Source organism: Zootermopsis nevadensis, unplaced genomic scaffold, assembly GCF_977971745.1.
Source record: "Zootermopsis nevadensis isolate Lab colony 2312 unplaced genomic scaffold, Znev_1.0 Znev_ptg000006l, whole genome shotgun sequence".
NCBI lineage: Eukaryota > Metazoa > Arthropoda > Insecta > Blattodea > Termopsidae > Zootermopsis > Zootermopsis nevadensis.
The window spans coordinates 11786790-11808219 of NW_028259138.1; the positions used below are offsets into that span (position 1 = coordinate 11786790).

General features: G+C 34.6%; 2 protein-coding genes across 10 annotated transcripts in view; both read left to right on the forward strand.

Annotated features, from left to right (window-relative positions):
- FucTB (alpha-(1,3)-fucosyltransferase 10) lies at positions 1-12588 on the forward strand. Of its 4 annotated transcripts, XM_022066508.2 has the most exons (10): positions 1-3163; positions 3642-3766; positions 4210-4447; positions 4936-4974; positions 5391-5463; positions 5547-5674; positions 6566-6788; positions 8511-8694; positions 10005-10179; positions 11304-12588. In XM_022066508.2, the coding sequence occupies exons 4-10, from the start codon at positions 4954-4956 to the stop codon at positions 11808-11810; spliced, it is 1311 nt and encodes a 436-aa protein (XP_021922200.1). In that variant the 5' UTR covers positions 1-3163; positions 3642-3766; positions 4210-4447; positions 4936-4953; the 3' UTR covers positions 11811-12588. The 4 variants fall into 4 exon arrangements, with proteins under 4 accessions (XP_021922200.1, XP_021922196.1, XP_021922199.1 ...); XM_022066504.2 differs by lacking the exon at positions 4936-4974; XM_022066507.2 differs by lacking the exon at positions 4936-4974 and having other exon boundaries at positions 8559-8694.
- Positions 12589-14007: 1419 nt separating this feature from the next.
- Nak (Numb-associated kinase) overlaps positions 14008-21430 on the forward strand; it is a 52010-nt gene continuing 44587 nt past the window's right edge. For 3 of the 6 annotated variants that reach the window (XM_022066496.2, XM_022066497.2, XM_022066500.2), the window contains exons 1-6: positions 14009-14653; positions 16706-16827; positions 17792-17925; positions 18352-18463; positions 19549-19752; positions 20568-20700. In XM_022066496.2, coding sequence (XP_021922188.2) covers positions 14527-14653; positions 16706-16827; positions 17792-17925; positions 18352-18463; positions 19549-19752; positions 20568-20700 — 832 coding nt within the window. In that variant the 5' untranslated portion in view covers positions 14009-14526. Of the gene's footprint in view, positions 14654-16705; positions 16828-17791; positions 17926-18351; positions 18464-19548; positions 19753-20567; positions 20701-21430 lie in introns of all 6 variants that reach the window. The other 3 variants (XM_022066499.2, XM_022066498.2, XM_022066503.2) reach the window with 3 other exon arrangements.

Consider the following 21430-nt stretch of genomic DNA (forward strand, 5'->3'; position numbering starts at 1 on the left):
TGTTGAAAGTCAAGTATTTCACTTGGATCAACCATCATCAGATTATGGCAGGGAAGGGGTCAATATAAGTTTATTATGTTCAGTGACAAAGAACAACTTACATCTAGTCTCAGTGTAATAGTGCATGTTATGCTTGTGCTTAACCTTTTTAAATTGAACCTCATGTAAATAATATTTAACAATTTAGTCCATACTGCAAAGAAAACACCATTATAAAGATAAATTTCGGTAATGCTATTTAAGGAAATAATTGCTGTTTACAGTGAGGATCGCATGAAACCCATAAATACAAAATATATTTTTACTGAATGTCAAAGCAGACGGGACATAGTTATCACTTGGCTTTAAATGGTTGGGAAGCCTGGGGGGAAGAGACCTATACGTAGACGGGAGGATAATGTCAGGCGGGATCTATGGGAGATAGGAGTTGGAGACTGGATTTTGTTGGCCCAGGACAGGGTCTGGTGGAGGGCTTTGGTTAATTCGGTGATGAACCTTTGGGTTCGGTAAGCCATCTAGTTAGTTATTGCCATGGTAATGCTGTTATTGGCATTATTTACATTTTTGACCATAAAACTACCTGGCCAACAATTGTCTTGATTCACAGTCCCCTGTAGTGTATGTTGCTCTTACCAGTTATTATTGCCACAGATGGAAGTTGATTAGTTACCGTTGTGTTGAATAAGACAAAAATTATTGTGAATGGCATTTGTGCAATGATATGGTACATGTCTCACTTCCCATGATATGAACTCTCATATTTCACTTTTGCATTGATGCTAATCTGCTACATTATCCATTAGTTTCCAAGTGAGCATGGATTTTCAAGTGAATTATATAGTCTTTTCCTTTGTTTTGCCATGGGACCTAGTCCCGAATCTCGGAAATGCCATTAACATTGATTAATGTTTATCTTCAAATTAGGAACACATTGTCAGTCAACTGTGTCAACTAGTATTCAATAATTACTAGAATTTTGATGTCAATACAACATCTCATCCCTGCACATGTGAATATATTATTGTTCTACATTTTGCTACTATTTTGTGTCTAAGGCATGAAATTTAACTTTTTTCTTTGTTTTTAATTTTGAACAGAAAAATTAATTCTTGGGCTACCAGCTGTGTTACGTGGTTTAATGAAGAAAACACCAACGTTTCGAGAACCTTCTTTGTTCTCATCCTCAGGGTACTGTAGTATTTATTACCTTGCACAGCTGGTAACTTGAGAAGAATTCATTGTACGTAGTCGCCTGTGATATAATACTGAAATCAGAAGGAAAAAAAAGTGCTATATTAAGTGTTGAAAATGACCACTGCGTTCTACAACGCATGCATTTACTCTTTTCCTCATGTGTGATGCAATATGCAATGTTTGAAATGCACAGCTAATTATTTTGTTCTTGTACACTTTTTCCTTCAAAAGTACCCAAAGATAGAAATACAGTGGCAATGGATTCGGTGATCAAGGGGTCCATAAGTTCCAATAAATAATCCAATTACCAATGAACTCATTCAGCATCTGAATTATTGAATCTTTGCAACCTTATGTAGACTTCTGTAGGATAATCCACTCTGAAGAGAAATTTTTCTCAGTAACGTTTGTGAAGAGGATAACAAAGTTTGATGGGCATTGTCCAAATTATTGTTACTTAGCATTGAAGGTCTACGAGAATGATTCTGTTGTGGATGCTTCCTGTGTCACAGAAACACTTCACCAGATGAGATATTGTTGATTTGTTTGGTACAGCATAGTCAAGAGATGTATCCCTATAGTCATTCTGGCATGTTATATAAGAAGAAGATGCCAGATGGTGTTCTCAACTTGTTGCACTTGTGAAAAATACATCCTTGCGCTTCGATTGTTGAAAGAAAACTAACAGACTGGCGTGAGCAGGTTACAACATGACGTTACCTGCATGGGCTATGTATAATCACAGTGATATTGTGTGTTTATAAATCCAATTTAATTGTATCAATTTGCATCCATAAATAAATATTTTGTTGAGGGATATGTGACTTTTTTATCACTGTATATTACTTAGGGGTTTCCCAATATCTGTTCTCCCCAGATGTTCTTATTTTGTGCCCAGACATGATAATGAAGCTGGGAAGGATGCTCCACTTCTCAAATAACCTATGCTTCCCAACATTGTTTGATTCATAGACTAATAAAACAGTCATGGGTATTCTGATGACTTGTATTCTGTCAGTACAAATAATTGTCCACAAACCTAATTACTTAATAACATATCTAAATATGTTATATAATATAAAAGGTAATGCCTTTATGTGGTATTAAAATATTACTGTAGTAATTAGCTGCACTGAACATTAGAACCATATTTAAAAATTATGAATAAGCTGTGTGAAACAGTTTTATTATTACAAACCTCTCCTGTTATCAGGTCATTATATAATGGGAAGAAAAGTAATAATCAGCTTCACTAGTAAGACTTATGTGCAAAAATTATAAGCACAAACTATTGATTGCTAACAAGAAATGGAGAATGAAGAAAGACATTGTCATAAAATGCATCTGTGCTGTACTGTGTACATCAACCACTAGTGGTCTGTGGACTTACGTTTAGGAAATACTGCTGTACTGAAATGTTTGTATGAGTTTTTCATATTATACTTTTCATTATCTTATCCACAGTGATGGGCCCATGCAGTGTGTACTAGAAACAATTCTTTTAACCAGAAATAAGGATCAGATTATAATTGATAATTAATTTATTTAAAATATGAGCTCTAGATTATGTAGAATCTTGTATTTGCATACATCCTTACACCTTCATGATGTGTTGCTTTGTTTCTGTAGTACAATAGTTTTTTATCTTTGTGATAAAAATTTCTTGTTTCAAAACTGAAGTTGGGTTACATCTGTCCGATGTTAAAAATACTGTTATAGTAATATGTAGCAGAGAATTCTTAGTAATGATTACAGAAATTCTGAAGTTAAAATATCACAAAGTGTTGTAACAGTATTTATCTTATGGTCACATTATTTTAGTAGAAGGGAAATTTATTTCAGTTGGTAGTGAGTTATCTGTTGCTTTTATATTTGTACTGTGTGGAAATGGGTAATGCAATTATGATGCAAAAAGATTTTTAATGACTATTATTATGTGTAAACCAAAGCTGTAAAGTGTGAAGTAAAAGTGAGTGCTCTGAGCTTATAGTTATACAGTTTGTAGAAGTGATAATGTTTGTTAAAGTTAAACTTCCTAACCTACAAAAATTCAAACAATGTGGTTATTCACTGGAAACACTTTATCTTGTTATTCATGAACTGTAGCAGTGTTTGGGGATAAGCATTTTACTATTTATCTTCAAAGATTATATAGTTAAGTATAATGAACCTTACTTACAGTTACCCAAACTCTCTGCAATATAAATTTAATAAACATAGCCAGATATTTGTTCTCATTGAATACAAAGAATGCCAATAAATATGTAATAAAGAGATATTACATGTTGACCTCACCCTTCCCTTTCATGAACTTGATAACTTTATTCCTTTATTTATACACATACAACCCACTAAATAGACAACATATTTTTATGTGAAATTTTTTTTATTTATTTTGGCTGATGTTAAATGTGGTGAGTGGATGTTACTTTTATTCTTTATTTTAGCAAATGTTAAGTGGTTTCCTTGGCATCACAACATGGTGCATCATCAGGTTGTGGAATATAATTTAGTAGGATTCTAGATGGAAGAGAAGATCTTCAGGCATGAAAGAAAGCTGCAAATGTATTGAGTAAGTGATTGTGAATGGCTGACAAGGGATGGTCCTCCCTCCTACCATAAATAAATTGAATGTCATGAAATATTTCACATGTCCCTGGCCTTTGTAGGCTCTTGTGTGCATGGTAATAAACCTTTGGGTTTGATAAAACATGGGTAGTTTTTTGGTTTGCTGAGCATTTTGTCAGCATCTGAAGGAGGTCTCAGCTTGATTAGCTTAGCATAGTATATTTTTTGTTGAGTGTGGAAGAAATAATAGGTGTAAGACAAGGCTATGGTTTGAGCTCCTATCTGTTTAAAATATTGTTATTGATTACATTAGCAAAGGTAATAATACCAAGAACTTAATCTCTGTGTACAAGTAAGGAAAACAGACTAAAACCTAGTATTATACACAATATTATAAAGAGAGAAGCTGTAGTTACATTTGAAGAGAGTCTGGTGTTCTTTGCATAGGTTTATCTTACTGGTTCCTGATGTTCATTATCAGCAGTTCGCATAATCATGTGACAGCAGATGTATTTCCTGTTGAGCACATCAACTTCAGCAGTGTCAGTGTGCGTGCAGTTTAGGGAATGTCTGACCAGATAAACTTGATACTATGAGATGCTTGTTGCAAGTGAGGCTGCAGACCTTGCTGTGGTGTACTGGGAGTGCAGTGATGTTGCTGTTTCTCATACAGATTCTTATTCAGGTATATTTCTTTTGAATTTGGTTGCATGTTAAAACTTTAAACAAAGTGTATTGGAGCACCATCCCTTTCTACTTTGAATAACTCGGGTATTTCATATTGCAGTTGAGTGGATGGCATTCTTAATTTGTATAAATGGTTATCCTGACCATATTCATAGCTTTCCTCAGTTGCTTAATTTAAATGTTGATATACAGGGTGGGTGGGAATTAAGTAGGCATTGAGAAATGGTTATAACCTCAATATTTCCAATGTATAGCGATTATTTAATGCCTATTTACTTCCCACCCACCCTGTAGTTGCTTTAAAGGGGGCTATAACCACTTTGTACTCCTTTCCCATAGTGTTATTCATACTCCCATAAATTCAATTTAACATATGCAATTGAGAAAGCTCTGCTTAATGAATAAAGTAACACAAATAAGAATGAAAAGAAACCCTTCTTCTGTCTCTTTGACAGTTAAAGTTAACACTTTATTTCTTTTCAACAGGGAGAATTGTAAGTTAAGATGCAAAGGAGGAAATTGAAGGTAATGTTTCTAGGTAAATTTTTGTTTAGAAACATTTAATGTGTTGCAGTTATTTTTTCTTAAATCATATTGGTTTGGCATACTTTTATGCATTTATGCAAGAGGTAATATCAGCAGATTTCAGAAAGACATAGCTAAATGGTTATGTCTGCAGAATACAATTCAGATGAACGGAGATAATCTGAACAATGTAAAACATCAAACTAGTAGAACTTTTTTTCATAAATAAAAGAAAGGGATTATCAGAAAGAAACCTTGAAGCAAGCAATAAAATTAATAGTGAGACCTGTACAGAGGTACATATGTTAATTGAGAGAGTAGTATCCTGGTGCCATGTGGTCAGTTTGTAACATACCTGTTGAACTGCGAAAAAGATATCTTTGGGTTCTTTCTAAAGTGACATAACTGGTTTACAGGTGTACAGTGAAGACTTGTATCCACATGCAGAACTGTTCAATCATGAATTCAATGGCAATGAAAGCATTCAAGGTTTGTACATTTAAAAGATTAGATGAAGCCATCCATCTGAGGGTTTTTATGGAATTTTAAAGTGCATGGAGTGTGTGTTGTAGATGTGGAAGATATTGTGGTTTTATGGTGGACACCATTCACTGGCCAGAAAGGTGAAGTGCGACACTGTGGGACTGTAAAATGTTTCTTTACAGAAGATCGAAGATTTAATAACCATAATTTAACAAAGGTGAGTATGAAATGGTTTCTGTCATTCGTGTTTGCTTTCAAGAAGTTCATGTTTAAACCATTAAGTTGGAAGGAAAAATGTAATACTATAAAAGTATTTATTTTTACTTTCCTGTTCCAGAAGAAAGTATGGATATTTTTAATTTGTAATGCATGATAGCTTCATGTATTCTGGAACAGAGCCATATTTAAAATCTGATGAAAGAGTGTTGTCCTTAACCTTTTGATACTGAATGTTTCATGGCTTACCAACTGCTGTAATATTAGAAGAATTGTGGAAATACTTCCAAATGTTTATCAAAAGATAGTGGAGTGTATACCTATTTTCACTGAATATAGATCTTATTAGAAAAATTTGAAATGTGCTTAACTCGGACTCGGATATCCTGGGCAAGCTACTGCAGTATGGTCTTTGTTAGTCCGTAGAATATAGTCCTGGTTCCTTTATGGTATTTTAACTGATATTATTAGTTCATATCATGCATTTTATTTCATTAATGCCAGTTGTAGGTTTATCTTTGGCATTCGCTATCTGTGTTTCACTACCATGTAGGAATGCTGAAAGACATATTCTAATATGTTTAATGAAATCTTGCTAATTTAAGAATAGTCTTCATTACAGCCATGATTTTCTTAAAATTATTACAGATTCATGGATACCTTTACAGAGATGAAGATGATGTAATGTGTTGGTGTATGTTTATTATATCAGCTGCTGTTTGTCACTTCCAACACAATGGAAACATTGACCCATTAATTTAATTATTTTCAAGGGACTATATTTAATTTGTTCTAGTGTTTTGTTGTCAGTTACTGTTCATCAGTTCTGAGAATATGAAAACCATGACCTGCTAATTTAAATATTTCTAGGTACTGTATGGAATTTTTACAGGCTTTGATGTTCTATGGAAGCAAATTTGATCTCATAGATCTTCCACTTCCTCGAAATGGTCTGATCTATGACTGGGCTCTTTTACATGAGGAGTCACCCAAGAACACTCCTGCTCTCTCTCATCTAGAGGCTCTGGAACTGTTTAACATAACAGCCACATTTAGCCGTTATAGCCACTTCCCACTCACACTCCAGTATTTGAAGAGTGCAGATGTTCTGACAGGTAAAAACTCAAGTTCTTTATGAGATCTTTAGGTACATTTCATGTTTCCATGAAACAGTTCAGATTTGACTGAACAGAATTAGAGAAAATACGGTAAGCTATAGATGTTCTGTTATGGAAGTTTTCAGTATACTTTATATTTACCTATGTAAGTCCATCAGTTTTACACACAAATGGTAGAAGAAAATCCTAAACCCTACATTTACCTTTTTAGCTACTAAATCATGTCTGAATCTGACAAAAAAATGTAGTTAAGGCACACTGAAATTTGTCATGAGACTTCAAACTAGATCTATCAGTGTTGTCAGAAAATAAAAATTCTGTGGTTACCTCATTTAACTTCTAGGTGCTTTTCAGGTTCTCATTAAATTTGGTATGATAAACTACACTACAAGCTCGTTGAGGAATTTTTTACAGGACTCTGCTGCACCACATTCTTCAGGACTGAAGTATTGGTAGTATTTTTATTGTCTGACAATGTGTTACCCCTATATGATGACAATAAACAGTGATCACTTTGAAATCCCCAAATGTTATATTTTAAAACTTTTCAAGCATCTATTTACACCTTGTAATTTGAGTGCTTTGCTTTCAAATGGTTCATCAGTTCATCAGTACTTGCAGGCACTCGTGGTACACAGTCTTACTGTATATAATTATTTACTTAATCTACAGATTTCCAATTGTTATGAAACCTGAAAATTGTTTTTTGTCCTCTTCTTTTTCATACTTTTTTCGTGCTTTTTGAGTTGGCTCTTTGCCTGTCTTCAACATATTGGTTCTTATTATACTAATAAACTTGTTACTTTTTTATTTTGATATTAGTTATGTTGATTGGGATCAAACACTTTTCTTTTGAATACTAGGTTAGTATGCTGACTATTAGACCTCTAGGGTGCACAGTAATGGTTGCTGGTATGTCTTTTTTTATGTTACCTGTGCACTTAATATCTATCTTGTAGTAGAACTGGATCCACCGATTATGGCCGATGACGTAGAAAGTGCCCGGTATTCGGACCACTCAATGAAGGAAGGTGGGAGTTTCCATCAGTCAGTACAGTCTGTGTCAGTGCAGGCCACACTAGTCACGCTTGGTCACGCTTTGTAAATCTTCGTCACGTTTCGACACATGGTGATCCCTTGTCACGAGGTCAAAGCAGGTCACGCGTGGTCACTAAGTCACGCTTCGGCACGCTTACGTTATTTTACGTAACGCTCGGTTAATTTTTGCTACTTTGCAACACGTTAAATTATGTTTCGACATGTGTGTTTCATACCGTAGTGAAATTTTATTTAGAGTGTGCTGTACGTGGCCTGCTGCCACCCCTTCTAACAAACTTCTGGTAAGTGACTCGCTCCGAGGTTCCAATTCACAAAGTTCAGCAGCCAAAAACGCTGGAACGCAGTATAACAGGAGTAATCAAATCCATCAGACCCACCCTACTCTCCATTGGGTACCAGGGTCCTTTCCTGGTAGTAAAGTATGACCAGGGTGTGATGCTGACCACTCATCCCTATCTAGGTCCAAGTTGAAGAATGGGTAGGGGCTATACCTCCTCTCTCCTAAGCGCCTACATAGTGTGTAGCAGGAGAGCTTCACTTAACAATACAATGTTAAAGAGTCCAAATTGTAGATCTCATTATATAATTTTCTCCATTCCCTTTTTACAAGAGTCCAAATATTTTCCTGAGCACTTTGTTCTTAAACAATAAATGTTCCAGATCTGAAATATTTTATCCCTGTGGAAAGGAAGAATGAACTGCTTTCAGAACTGGCGCCTGTGCTGTACATCCACTCTGACTGCAGCACTCCGTTAGAAAGGGATGCATATGCAATGGAGCTGATGAGATACATTCCAGTTGACTCTTATGGGAAGTGTATACAAAACAGAAATCTTCCAGAACAGTAAGACCAGGTTATTTCTATATAATATGGTTATCATTTACTTGTCTTTTTTATTGCATGATTTTTTGTTGTGCTGTTTGTCAAGATCAATGGTAAATTCTTTTCTAGAAGTCAGGTCATGCAGAAATGCAATAATATTAATTCCTCCCATCTATCACAATACATTACTCAGGTATGTGGAAGTTCGCCAGAGTTCCAGAGGTGCTTACTGCCTCCGTACATAATAAAGGTGATTATCTTGAAGACATACACATGTTCTGTGTGGCTGTGTGGGGCTGGGAATCTACCTCATCTACCATTGTTATTATTACTACCTTAGTTATAGGTAAACTCTGGCAAATGTTCCAGAATCATTATGCTACACTGTGTACATTTCCTAATTTATTTCATTAAACGAATGCAAACAGAAGTGGATTAATTTCAGAAACTCACATGCAAGGTATCTTGAAAACAAGAATAGACCACATGGTTCAAGAGCTGAGAATAAGTTGAGGTAGATTACATCATTGCAATGCTATGAATAATCTGAAATTTTACTTGCATTTTTTCCCCATAACCTCTTAAAAACACCACACTCAGATTAAAACAAGACTGAAAAATGTACCAGAATACACATGCGTTCTTTGAAAATTTTGAATTATTAATAAAAGATTATATCAATTATCTCACTTTAACAACTTTATTTTCTGAGTATACAAATGATGATGTGTTAATGTATTCTTTAAGTAGTATAAATCAGTACCAATACATCATAAGGTGTATCAGTTCTGTGGTAGCTTATTGGTCTCATACGCACGAGGATGCAGGATCAAATCTTGGTTAAATCTAAGTTGTTGTTTTTCTTCCGTGCAGCCACCGTGTTGTTCTTTTACAAAGACTTACTCCTCATAAGTTTGTTTGTTTTCCATGTTGGTACTACAGATTGTAGGAAATTGTAAAGTATGATTTTAGGGTAGTTCTCAATGGCATAATGTCCATACAAATTTTCATCCAAATCTGTCCAGTTCTTCTGCAGATATACACACATGACCAGCCTTGTGTGTGTTCATTTCATGCACGTCATGCTGGCATGCTTAATAATTATGATGTGAACATGAATGAATAAGATATTTTGATGTTATTTTGAATATGCTACATAAACATAAAATGAAAAGATAAGTTGTTCTGTGAGAAAGCAGAGAAGGTAAGGAGCAGATATCAAAAAGCTGAATCAAAGGTCAGTGATTTTGAGACTTCCTTTTGTTAATTTTTTTTCAGTTTGTTTTGTTTTGTAGTTGGTGTAATGCACGTATATTATTTTGCACTTTCAGTCTTGCTGATCCAATGGAGAGTATGGATTCTGATGAATTCTTTCACTTTGTGGCACGCTATAAATTTACGCTATCATTTGAAAATGCTGTGTGTGATGATTACATCACTGAAAAGCTATGGAGGCCTCTGATCGTGGGGTCTGTTCCTATTTATATGGGATCTCCTTCCATTAGGGTATGTGTTATTTATAGCCTACCATAATGAAATGCATGTGAGTGTTAGTAATTCTTTGTGTAAAATAAGAGGTCTCTTTGTGCACAATATCTGTGTGTTACTGTTTAAATTTGTGAATGCATTGCTGAGTTTTTGAAATTACATGGGAAATACTAAGACTTATGAATAAAATTAAGTGTTTGGTGCTTTCAGTTATCTCAGATTATACTTTGAAGGTGTAAGCTAAGTTTTATGTTTATATTAGTAAATATGTAAAACTGAAAAATGTTTCAGGCTGAAGTATTAGAATTAATACCAATGATATAAATTTACATGCACAAAATTATAGCATACAAGGGAGGTTGTATCTTTCCTTCTGTATCTTGTATCTCTGAAACTATTAAATAGATTTCAGTGAAATCTGGTATTGTAGGTGTATCCTGAATATTGTAGGGTGAATTTAATTTTGGCTTATATCTGTACAGTAACCTCTGCTTTATATGTAGATCAAATACACTTGATTTTCTAAATAAATTGCTAGCAAACAAATATTGGTGAAGCATATACTGGAGATATCATTTTATACACATATCGCTGTTTTATGAAATGTACTGTGTTTGTGCACGTATGTCATCATATTTTTGCACTTTTAGTGTTACTAATGTTAAATGATAAAGCGGTAGGACCAGTTGGGAAGCGTTGGCTATATTAGGTCTTGAGAAAAATTTTGATAGAAAACAGAAGAAGACCAATGGAATTATTTTAAGAATTTACAGGAAGAAATGAAACTCATTGTTTTTCCAAAAATTTAGAATTTGTGGAAGGGTGCTAGAAAAAAGAAACCTTAAGTAACCACTATGAACAAGATTTGAATAAATCCAGCATCCTGTGGAAACATCTACAGTGCCCCATGAGAAAAAAAAAATTCAAGGTCCAAACATCTGCTGGCAAGATAATGTTTATTGTCTTCATTTATTACCAGAGACCTGGAAGTGTTTTATATTTTTGGACCTTTGAAGAAGGTACTCAGAGGATGCTAACTACATTCACGTGCTGAAACTCCATTATAGTTTGTATAATGTTAATGTATAAAATGAACCTGAGAGTCTTTAATCATATAATGTTAATGTTACATTGTATTTCAGGACTGGCTCCCTAACAACAACTCTGCCATTTTAGCAATGGACTTCAGATCTCCAAAAGAATTAGCGCAATATTTACATGTTCACAACAGTGATATTACTAAATACAACTCCTTTTTGAAACACAAATTGGGAGTAGAAGATGAAAAAATCACTAATAAAAGACTGGTTGATGCCCTTGAGGTACGCAAATGGGGCATTGATAACGACTTTGATAAAGGAAATTTTATTGAACACTTTGAGTGCTTTGTGTGTGAGCAAGAGCACAAGAAACTGAAAGGAGAGAGAGCCATAATTTTTGAAACCAGCAAGGCTCATTATAACTGCCCAATTCCAGTCTCTCCACTAACAGGCGTGGAAAACAAAGCAAACTGGTGGGTTGATCAGTGGCAAATGGGCAAATGTGAAGCGAGAGTACTGAGGGATTATGTTGGAGCAGGTAAAACTAACTATGATTACCAGGAATTCTATGATCAATTAAGGCACATGTTATTGAATAAGTTATGTTGATATAAACTCAGTTATGAATTCAAGTGACGACCACAACTTATTACAGAAGCAAATATTCTTATCTGTTTATCTGTATAAAATTTTATTTACTGGCATAATGTGACCGTAAATTCTGTGCCTCATTAATAACTCGCAATCATGCAAGTTTTTGGTAGAAAGATGGAATTGCTATTTCAAATGATAGATGAGACTAATATTTTGCGTATTTACCTTTATTGTATAAGAACAGGATTTAAATCAACGTATCATGTGGCTGCTGGCAGTAATTGAGTTCCAAGTTTAAGATTTTAGCGGTATGTTCGCAGAGTGCACAATGCCAGATGGACTGTGCATAAGATCCAACATATGGATGATAAAGGTTAAACTACTGAATTTATTGATTCTTATCATTTTGTGCCAATAAGAAGATCTCATCGTAAAGATGTTCTTATAATATATGCTGTAAAAATGTCTGTTTTGGAGTGATGATTATTCACCTCTGATCGTGAGATTGAATGTTCTCATGGCAGTGAAGGTGTCAACGCTGGTCTCCTGGGCATCAATGTTGGTATCTACTTACAAGACCATATGGCATTGCTACTTAACAGACAAACATCAAAATTTACCTTTGATGCATGTACAGAATTGTATGCATGTAGAACGGCGAGTTTCATAAATTTAAGAATGGTTCACTTAAATGTTTGAAACGATTTTATATTGTTTATACAATTTTTAAGACTATATATGCTTTATACATTTTTTATAATGTACAAATACAGTTAAACTAGTGTAGAAGTAACATGGGTAATCATGTCAGAGAGTCCTTTCTTGTGGTGTAAGGCCCACACTATATTTAATTAATATCCTTCCAGGTACACTTTAGTTATGAAATGCATGCAGACTGATAGAGCCTGAACATGAACATTGAACAGTTTACACCATTACAAATCTGCCCTTTCCGCTACCCTGTTGTCACATTACTCTACTCTTTACCACTGTGCTATTAATATTACCTAAGTCCTAATGTATAGAAATTCCTCATGCCATTCTGACGTGGTAGTAATTGAAATAAACACTGTGCTGTTTCCTACATACATTAATCCATAGCCAACGTCAGAAGCTCTCAGAAGGAGTTCTCAACCGGCACGTTTTTGTGTGACGATTAGAAATACGTTAGTGTTTGGCATTTCTATTGTTGTGAACATTTGTTTGTCGATTTAGAAATGTCAGATCAAAAACTAGGACTCATTTTACTGATGAACAACAGTCAGGATACATTCTAATCGCAACAAGAAATGAATATTTGAACCTGTTTGCAGTATCGACCTAATATAGGAGAATTTTTAATGGACTGCCATGTCATTTCAATACGTTGCCCTAATTTACATCCTTGTGGCCCGAAAATCGATAATATGGAATGAATGTGGCCCTCGATCTTCAAAAGGTCGAGAATCCCTTAGAGGAAGTTGGATTAAACCAACAGTGTGGCAAATGTGATAGTTATGTTCGTCCTTGAGTGTTGTATTTCCTTAGCCCCTGCCTCATTCTCCACATCCCAATCAGATTCCTACAGATTTGTCTGAATCAGGTTATATCACGTACAACGACGCGATTAGGAGCCCAACGCGCATGCATAGAAGATCAATGGTGTCATCGTTATCAAACCTCGCGCAATTGAGAATCGACCACGTAGGTTATTAATGAGAGAAGGAAATTAAAAGATATGAGTTTGAAGAAGCATTCAATGGCACGACTTCGACATTAGCTTTCCTAAAACCCGTACAGCTATTGTACAGTTATTAAATGCAATGTTCGTGAAGTCATGTGGATGTTCATTTGCATGCAGAGAGAATGTAATCGTATCTCACGACTTTGATCTGTCACGTTGGTGTTGGAAACGGCGGACGTGTTTAGATGGACCCCTAATGGCGAAACCTCACCAAATTTCATGAAAAGTGTTCAGCCGTTCTCGAATCAGGAAAGGACACGGAGTTCATGGGATCACAGATAGATGGCAGGACGATCAGGGCTGAAAGATGAGATATACGGTGTTCTTTAAACGCGAAGCAAAGAATAACTTATGATGATTATTAAGAATTGTCATAGTTGTCATTTGTTATCAGGTTCTGCCATCTATAAATGCTCCTAGAAACTGTTTTACTACAGCAATGCGCAATAATTATCATTGCTGTTTTTTGAGTTTTCGGGGAATTACTCTTTACATATTAAATTAATAGTGCTTGGACATTTAATTACAGAGTAAAAGCAGGAAAGAAGTATTATGCCTTCATATATCCGGTTCCGTTCTTAATGACGTTCCAGGAAGTGGCCATCTTGAGAAAGGGGCTGTTGGGTTAATAGTACATTGAATATGTTTGATATGACTGTTAAGATGAAGAAACGGAGGACATTTGTGCAAACGTTTACTGTTAATCTAATAGACTGAATGTATATATTTCAGTGTTAAATGGATTTGCTAGTTGAACAGCGGCGTTAATTTGATGAAGTGTTTTTTTATTAAGTTCTGGCATATCAGCTGCTATGTCGATGGATTTAAACGTCACTTATTACGAAAATAATATCGTTAATATTTCCATTTTGACCTCATGATTTGACAGCTAGCAACAGCCCTTTCCTCGTACAGTATTATATTTCATATTCGGTAGGAAGACGCGTCATACAGGGATCTTTCCGAATTTTACAGCTTTCAGTGAACTTCCGAATCAAATATTTAAACATGAAGAAGCTGTTTTCTAAAATAGAAACAAAAATTGACAATACAGCCAAAGAGCCCAATAGTTATGTTGGGAAAGTGTTTGTTGTTGGAAGAATGACGGTTACAGTTGAAGATGTTTTAGCTGAAGGTTAGTACTTGACACATTTTTTAGTGTGAAGTGAAAGTTTTTATTTGTCAAATCAGAAAACTTTTTAGTTGGTAGTTTGCTGTAGTTGTGTGCTCATATTTATAATTTACGGTAACTGAATAAGACTAATTATTTTAGGTATATAGGCAAATGCCACCTTCATACCCGATCTGTTTCGTGTGGGTACTGATTTTGATTTCTTCAAGATTTTCAACCTTAAATGATTTAGAGAAGGAAGGGAGGATCATTGTAGGTTTTATTAGTTGAATGACCTGTTAATATGGTATTGTTACAGGGGTCAGTGTGATCTGTAATAATGATTCTAGTATCAATCCTAGTAGCATATGTGATAAGGACTTTGAAATACATAGTCAGCTCAGTCATTAAATTAGTGAGCTGTGGACAGAAGAACTTAGTTGTCTTTTGTTGTGGATGACATGGAGAAGTTCCAAACAAACTTAGGCATACATAGCATAAATACAAGGCATAAGAATGACCTCCATCAGCCACGTGTCAAGAAACAAACATGGAGTGTTTGAAAGAAGGTTGTGAACATTTTATGTTGCTGTTGTTTTATATGTACAGTTTTTCAATGTTTTGCATGGAAATATTTTAAAAAAATTATAAAATTCAATAAACTTGCTTCATTGAGAAAGATGGTGTTTTGTGTTGTGGAGGTGTTGAGTGGTTAGAAACTTATTGGTCAGCTGAACACAGACATGTCTTAAGCAACAGTTATACAGTGTGCATACGTGTGCAACTATCCGTAGCCTTATGATATACCTGACATTTCTAGAATGGTGAAAAATTAGTGATTATCTACTTACTGGATCTTGTTGTACCCTGTGGAAAGTTTTTAAAGAGTTCTTAACTTTCCTAGTTATTGGTTTGAATTTTACTCCCATTCCATATTCCTTTTTATCACAGTATGATTTGAATAACACTTTTCCTGGTTTCCCTCTCGATTATTGTCCTTGTTGTCTAGCCTGCCATATTCTCAGATGACCATCATTACTGACATCTCACATGACTGAACATTGCTGTCGAATGGCTATTCAAATTGAGAGGTCCCATGTTCAGCTGTCAGCTTAAAGACTAGCTCTCCTGGTTGAGCATGAATATCGGTTGGTGTTGATAAATCAATACAATGTAAAACAGGTATTTATTCAGCATGTTCGTATACCTTGTAATTTCTTGGAAGCCTAAATAAAATTGGTCTTATTTATTTGATAGTACTGAAGAGTTGGAACTTCATCTATTACAGAACATTTTGGGAGACATTTCAGTTGGTTATAAAAACAACTATTAATAACCATGGCCCTTGTATAGTGCAAATGAGAACAGTATTCGGTGATTATGACTTAATTTTTTAAGATTATTTTAAAAGGTTTCAGTAAAGTACAGTGTGTATTGTAATTTATGTGTAAGAAAAGCAATGTGTAATATAAATCATGGCACTGTATTTATTACTGAATATAATTTGATACTTGATCATTTAAGAGGTCTAAACTGGTAAAATGATTCTGTATAAATATAAATGCCTCTGATATTAATGCAGAAGTCCATATTGATTGAAATCTATAATTTTAAGGTACTGCCCAAGCATTTGCATGGATTACCAGAGGGAGTCAATAATAATATTTAGTTAAGGTAGCTAATCTGTTAGCTGAGATTCAAACAGAATATTCTCAAGTTTTAAACAGACGTGTATGAATTGAAGTTTAGTTGATTGGAAGCTAAAAGAGTATGGTTTGTTTGCATCTCTTTCTTGTTAATTGCTGGTTGTGCAACTGTTATGAATTAATAATGCCATTTAATGTAATTAATTTATATTATACACCAATTATCTGTAATTATAATGAATTAAATACATTATCTGTTCAGTCTTGTTTGTTGTTTCTAATTTTGGTCTGATGTGAGATACTCATAATGCAGTATTGCACTGTTTTTCTTAATATGCTATTGCAAGTTAGTCACTTTTGCATTTTAACCACCAAAATCAGTGATGTGGGAAAAATTATCTTTAATTTGCTTTGTTTTGTTATTTTTTAGGTGGGTTTGCAGTAGTATTTCTGGTCAAAGCCAACAATAGTGGAGTTCGTTATGCGTTGAAGCGAATGTATGTGAATAATGAACACGATCTCAATGTCTCCAAACGTGAAATTCAGATTGCGGTGAGTGAATTTTACTTGGTGTTTAAATTAAACATGTTAAATTGCATAAAGAACTTATAAATTTTTGTGTGCAGTGGTTATAAAAAGTTTATGGGTAGGAGGTGTGCATATTTTGTTTTTACGTATCAAAGCGTTCACTGCCAGGGATAGCCCACAATGTCTTTGAACCACAGAACCATAAAAAATAATGCTGCAGGCTTTGAGGGGAGGTAATATATATGGTTTATAAATTAAAATTGTGGTGTTTGTCCAACATTACACACACACAATGTTGGGCCCAATGTGGATTTTAATTTAGATCCTCTTTATAACATTTTAGATTATAAGGTACATCATTTTACCACATACATACACAAATAAATATATGAATTTACAATATGTGGCAAATAATATTGTTATAGATTTAATGTTCAATTTACAGTTAGTCTGTTGTTTCATTATGTCATAACTAATATTACTGAGTATTAGTAGCATTTGTAGTGATATGTAAAACATGAAAGTATCAATGGACTTGATTTTTATGTATTAACCATTTTCCAGCAAACTTTTACTGTAAGCTGTTTGTCCTCTTATGGCAAGTTTCTTTTACAGTGAATTCAAAAAGTGCCATTGTGCTTTATCCTTTCACATTCAGGTTGCAGTTATTTGTGTCTGGGCATGGCATTTTCACAGGTTATGGCAAGAGACTTTGCACCTCCATTACACACTGCATAGTGCAGTACAATAATTGTACTGTACATTACATTAATTTTTAAAAGTAGAATAGTTTAAAATGTGGCCAGAAGATGTCCGAATTTTTTGATGCATATATATTTTTGAGGAGGTAAGGCAGAAGGAAATTTATAAATCTGACGAACATAGTATAACACGAGATACCCAGTCAGATGCAGAGAACTGCGTTGCGACTGTGGTATGGCTAAAACTCATTAAAGTGTCAGTAATATTTCCTTATTTATGTTTACAGAGCAATTTGAGTGGCCACAAGAACATAATTGGATATGTTGATTCAAGTCTTACTCATACAGGAAATGGTGTGTATGAAGTTCTGTTGTTAATGCCATATTGCCGTACCCATGTTCTTCAGATAATGAATGGAAGGTAATACTGTAGTCATAGGCATCAACTCAGAACTGTCTTTAGAAAGTCCCCCCTTTTTCTGCATTCTTTACATTTAATGCATATATTGAAATCCCATAATCTCGAAAATCAGACATATTTTGGCCGTGTTGGGGAGGGGGATGTATGCTAAAATATTTAGAGTGACTTTGATTTAGATTCATGTTGGTCAAAATAATTCTTATTCAAACTACTGTCAAAACATAACTTTCATCAAAAGTGTCTCGTACGTTTGTTATTATTCAACATTATGGGTGCACAGATTTATATTTATTGCAATAAAAGAACGTAACAATGAGTATGAAGCGAAATCACAGATGTATTTGGAAAATATATATGCTCTGTATCTTAGATCTTTTGTAACATATTGCATTAGTTTAGATATTTCCACCTCATTTATATTTTCAGATTACAGTCTGGTTTTAGTGAGACTGAAGTTCTGCAAATATTCTGTGATATGTGTGAGGCTGTATCCAGGTTACATCACTGTCAAACTCCGATAATTCACAGGGATTTGAAGGTAATTAAGTGTCATGTGTAGCATAGTCTTGACATTTCCCACCTGGACAGCTTGCTGCGCCCCTGCACCGGCTGGCTACTTTTTGAGCATTACACACTACAGTGTATATTCTTTAAACTGGCATAACATAAATTCTGATGGACTTTATAAAATATTTGAGGTTTTTACTGCTATGAAAATATGAACTATGGTCTTCTGGATTGAGATGCGCTATAGTGTTGTAGATAGGTATTAAGGCATTGGAGGAATATATCATTCTGAAAGTAGGGATGATGTGTTTCTTGGGACATTAATAATGTATGTAACATCGACCAGACTACACAGCGCAACAACCCAGAAGACAGAAATCTTCATACTCACCGCTGTGAAAACTTCAAATATTACTTAAAATTGTATGTTTAAGGAAAGTCACTTATAGCCAGTTCAGAAACTTTTATCTACCAATCTCCTGCTTATAAACCTAATATTAAAAGTTACATATATAAAATTATAATGTTGCCTGTTGTTCTGCTGGTGTAAATCGTGCCAGTCATATCCATAGATGGGTACCAGCATGTCGGAGGAATATACCGACTCCATCACTTGAAGTTCTCTTCATAGTGGGGAAGGTGCCATTTTCTGCCAGCTAGCTTATTATTTATTGCTTATTTGTGAAGCCTGCTAGGCACATTAAATTTTGAAGGCAATATCATTTTACCCCTGATATCTTCTGTAATTTTTAAACTTGGTTCTCCCTATAGAAATTGTAAAATCTTGAATTTAATTTATTGTTCTGGGATACATAATTTGCTCGTGTGTAAAGTGGACCCAAGTGCAGAACAGTTTCCAAGTTGACAAGAGTGACTATAAAAAAAAGATTAATGCTAAAAGTGTTTGTCATTAGTCCTCATTAACTTGTCCATACATAACAAGTGGGTGAATGTATTTCTGGCATAATTATATTTATTTTATGCAACTTACATCTTGCTATCTTTGAACAAATGTAATGTGTGTCATATTCTGAGGTATTTTGTAGCTTGCGTAACACATTCCAAGTCCATACTATTTGCATGGAGGTAATCTGTCGCTTTTATCTTGCTGTGAAGGTGGAGAATATTTTACTGGGTGACAGTGGTCACTACATGCTGTGTGACTTTGGATCTGCAACAGGAAAAGTGCTTAACCCCCAAGTACAAGGTGTTTCACCTGTCGAAGAGGAGATAAAAAAGTATACCACCTTGTCATACCGTGCTCCTGAGATGGTCGACATGTACTGCGGCAAACCGATCACGACCAAGGCTGATATTTGGGTAACTAACATTTTTTTGTGCTCAGTGGATGTGTGTGACTGATAATGATTAAACTTCAAAGAGATAGGATTCATTGTTATACATTCTTTAGCAGCAATCATTAACAAAACAAAACAAGGATCACTTATTTAACCCTTTGATGAACTGATTTTTTGGGGTTGTAGCCTTTGTTCCCCTAATCTCCTTGCTGAAGCACATAACTTTGGTCTTGATACCATTTTTCTGTCTTGTTTAGTTTCATATTCAGCAGGACTCAGACCCAGGACAGGTTATACAGCTTGAATCCCCTCTCCAAAACAACTTTGATCTTTGGCGCTATTCTCGTGTTATGTTTAGTTTCTGAGGGGCATCTTGACAATTGTTAGCCATGCATAATATGTGTAGTTTTGTGGTCAGAATTGCTGAACAGCGTTACCATGGCAACAGTTATAACAAAACATAAGCATGATGGACATTGAATATTATTAATTAAAATTTTGTGAGCTTGGTACCCAGCCACCTACTTTTTTTTACATTATTTTGCTATACACAGTCTGTGTGAAGAATTTAACCGATATATATATATATATATATATATATATATATATATATATGAGGAGTGCCAACCATCTCTTTGCGTCTTATATTTATCTCAGTTCATGTTTCTGCAGTTTATATTTCTTGTAGTAAAGCAATTCTAGAGTGATAAGTTTGGTATGCGATATCAGTAAACTTTTGCATAGCTCATATAATTGAAAACACAGTTTGTAATATATTCCTTACATGTGCTTTGAACTTGAGTCGAACATTTTTGTGACTAATGTTTTTATTTTTAGGCCCTTGGCTGTTTATTGTACAAGTTGTGTTTCTTCTCATTACCGTTTGGAGAGAGTACACTTGCCATTCAGAGTGGAAACTTCACCATTCCTGACAATTCGAGATATTCCAGAGGGATGCATTGCCTAATCAGTAAGTTACTGTGGTGTGCACGATACATTCTGTGCACCCATGCATGATTAAATTTATATCTTTGAAGACACTTCACACTCGTTTTGGAATTGAACGTAAAAATTCTTACTATCATTCTGTTCAGAATCTTGTATAATGTTCTCAAACTTAATCTTGGATAAGAAATTCCATTTTATTGCGTTCCAGTTTTGACATTATTTCCTCCAATATACTTATCCCAGTTCGTACATTTTTAAAACAAATATTGTAATTATAGTTTTTAAATTGACTATAAAATTCACATTAAAATCACTCTGTCTGGTTGTTCATCTGTAATCATGTTACATGTTGAGAAAGCTGAATGGATTCTTACAAAATTTTATATTGCTGAGTTGTATGAAAAATCAGATCATTTGAAATTTGGTTACAATTGGAGAACAATAATTAGCAGTTTAGTTGCATGCTGGAATGACTGGATGGGGAATTCCCACCTGAGGAATTCTTGTGTGGTGAATCCTAAGTTGGTGAATTTTCTGCCTATTCTCAAAGGTCAGGGACTTCCCGTGTGAGAAATCCTCCAGCTGAGGGATTTCCTGATCTTTCTCAGAGGTCAAACATCAAATTCTTGTGAACGTGCCAGAATTGTTATACTGTGTGTACATTTCCAAGTTTGTTAATTATAATCATATAAGTAAACCATGTTTTGATTTAGTGTAAGGTAAAAAAGCTTTGATTTTGGAAGAAATACTTG

Excerpts from the sequence above, each read along its gene's own strand:
- FucTB (XM_022066504.2), top strand. The coding sequence starts at position 4,355 with ATGAGATGCTTGTTGCAAGTGAGGCTGCAGACCTTGCTGTGGTGTACT. Across the intron at positions 4,448-5,390 it reads TCATACAGATTCTTATTCAG|GTGTACAGTGAAGACTTGTA; the intron begins GTATATTTCTTT and ends ACTGGTTTACAG. Across the intron at positions 10,180-11,303 it reads TGGGATCTCCTTCCATTAGG|GACTGGCTCCCTAACAACAA; the intron begins GTATGTGTTATT and ends ATTGTATTTCAG.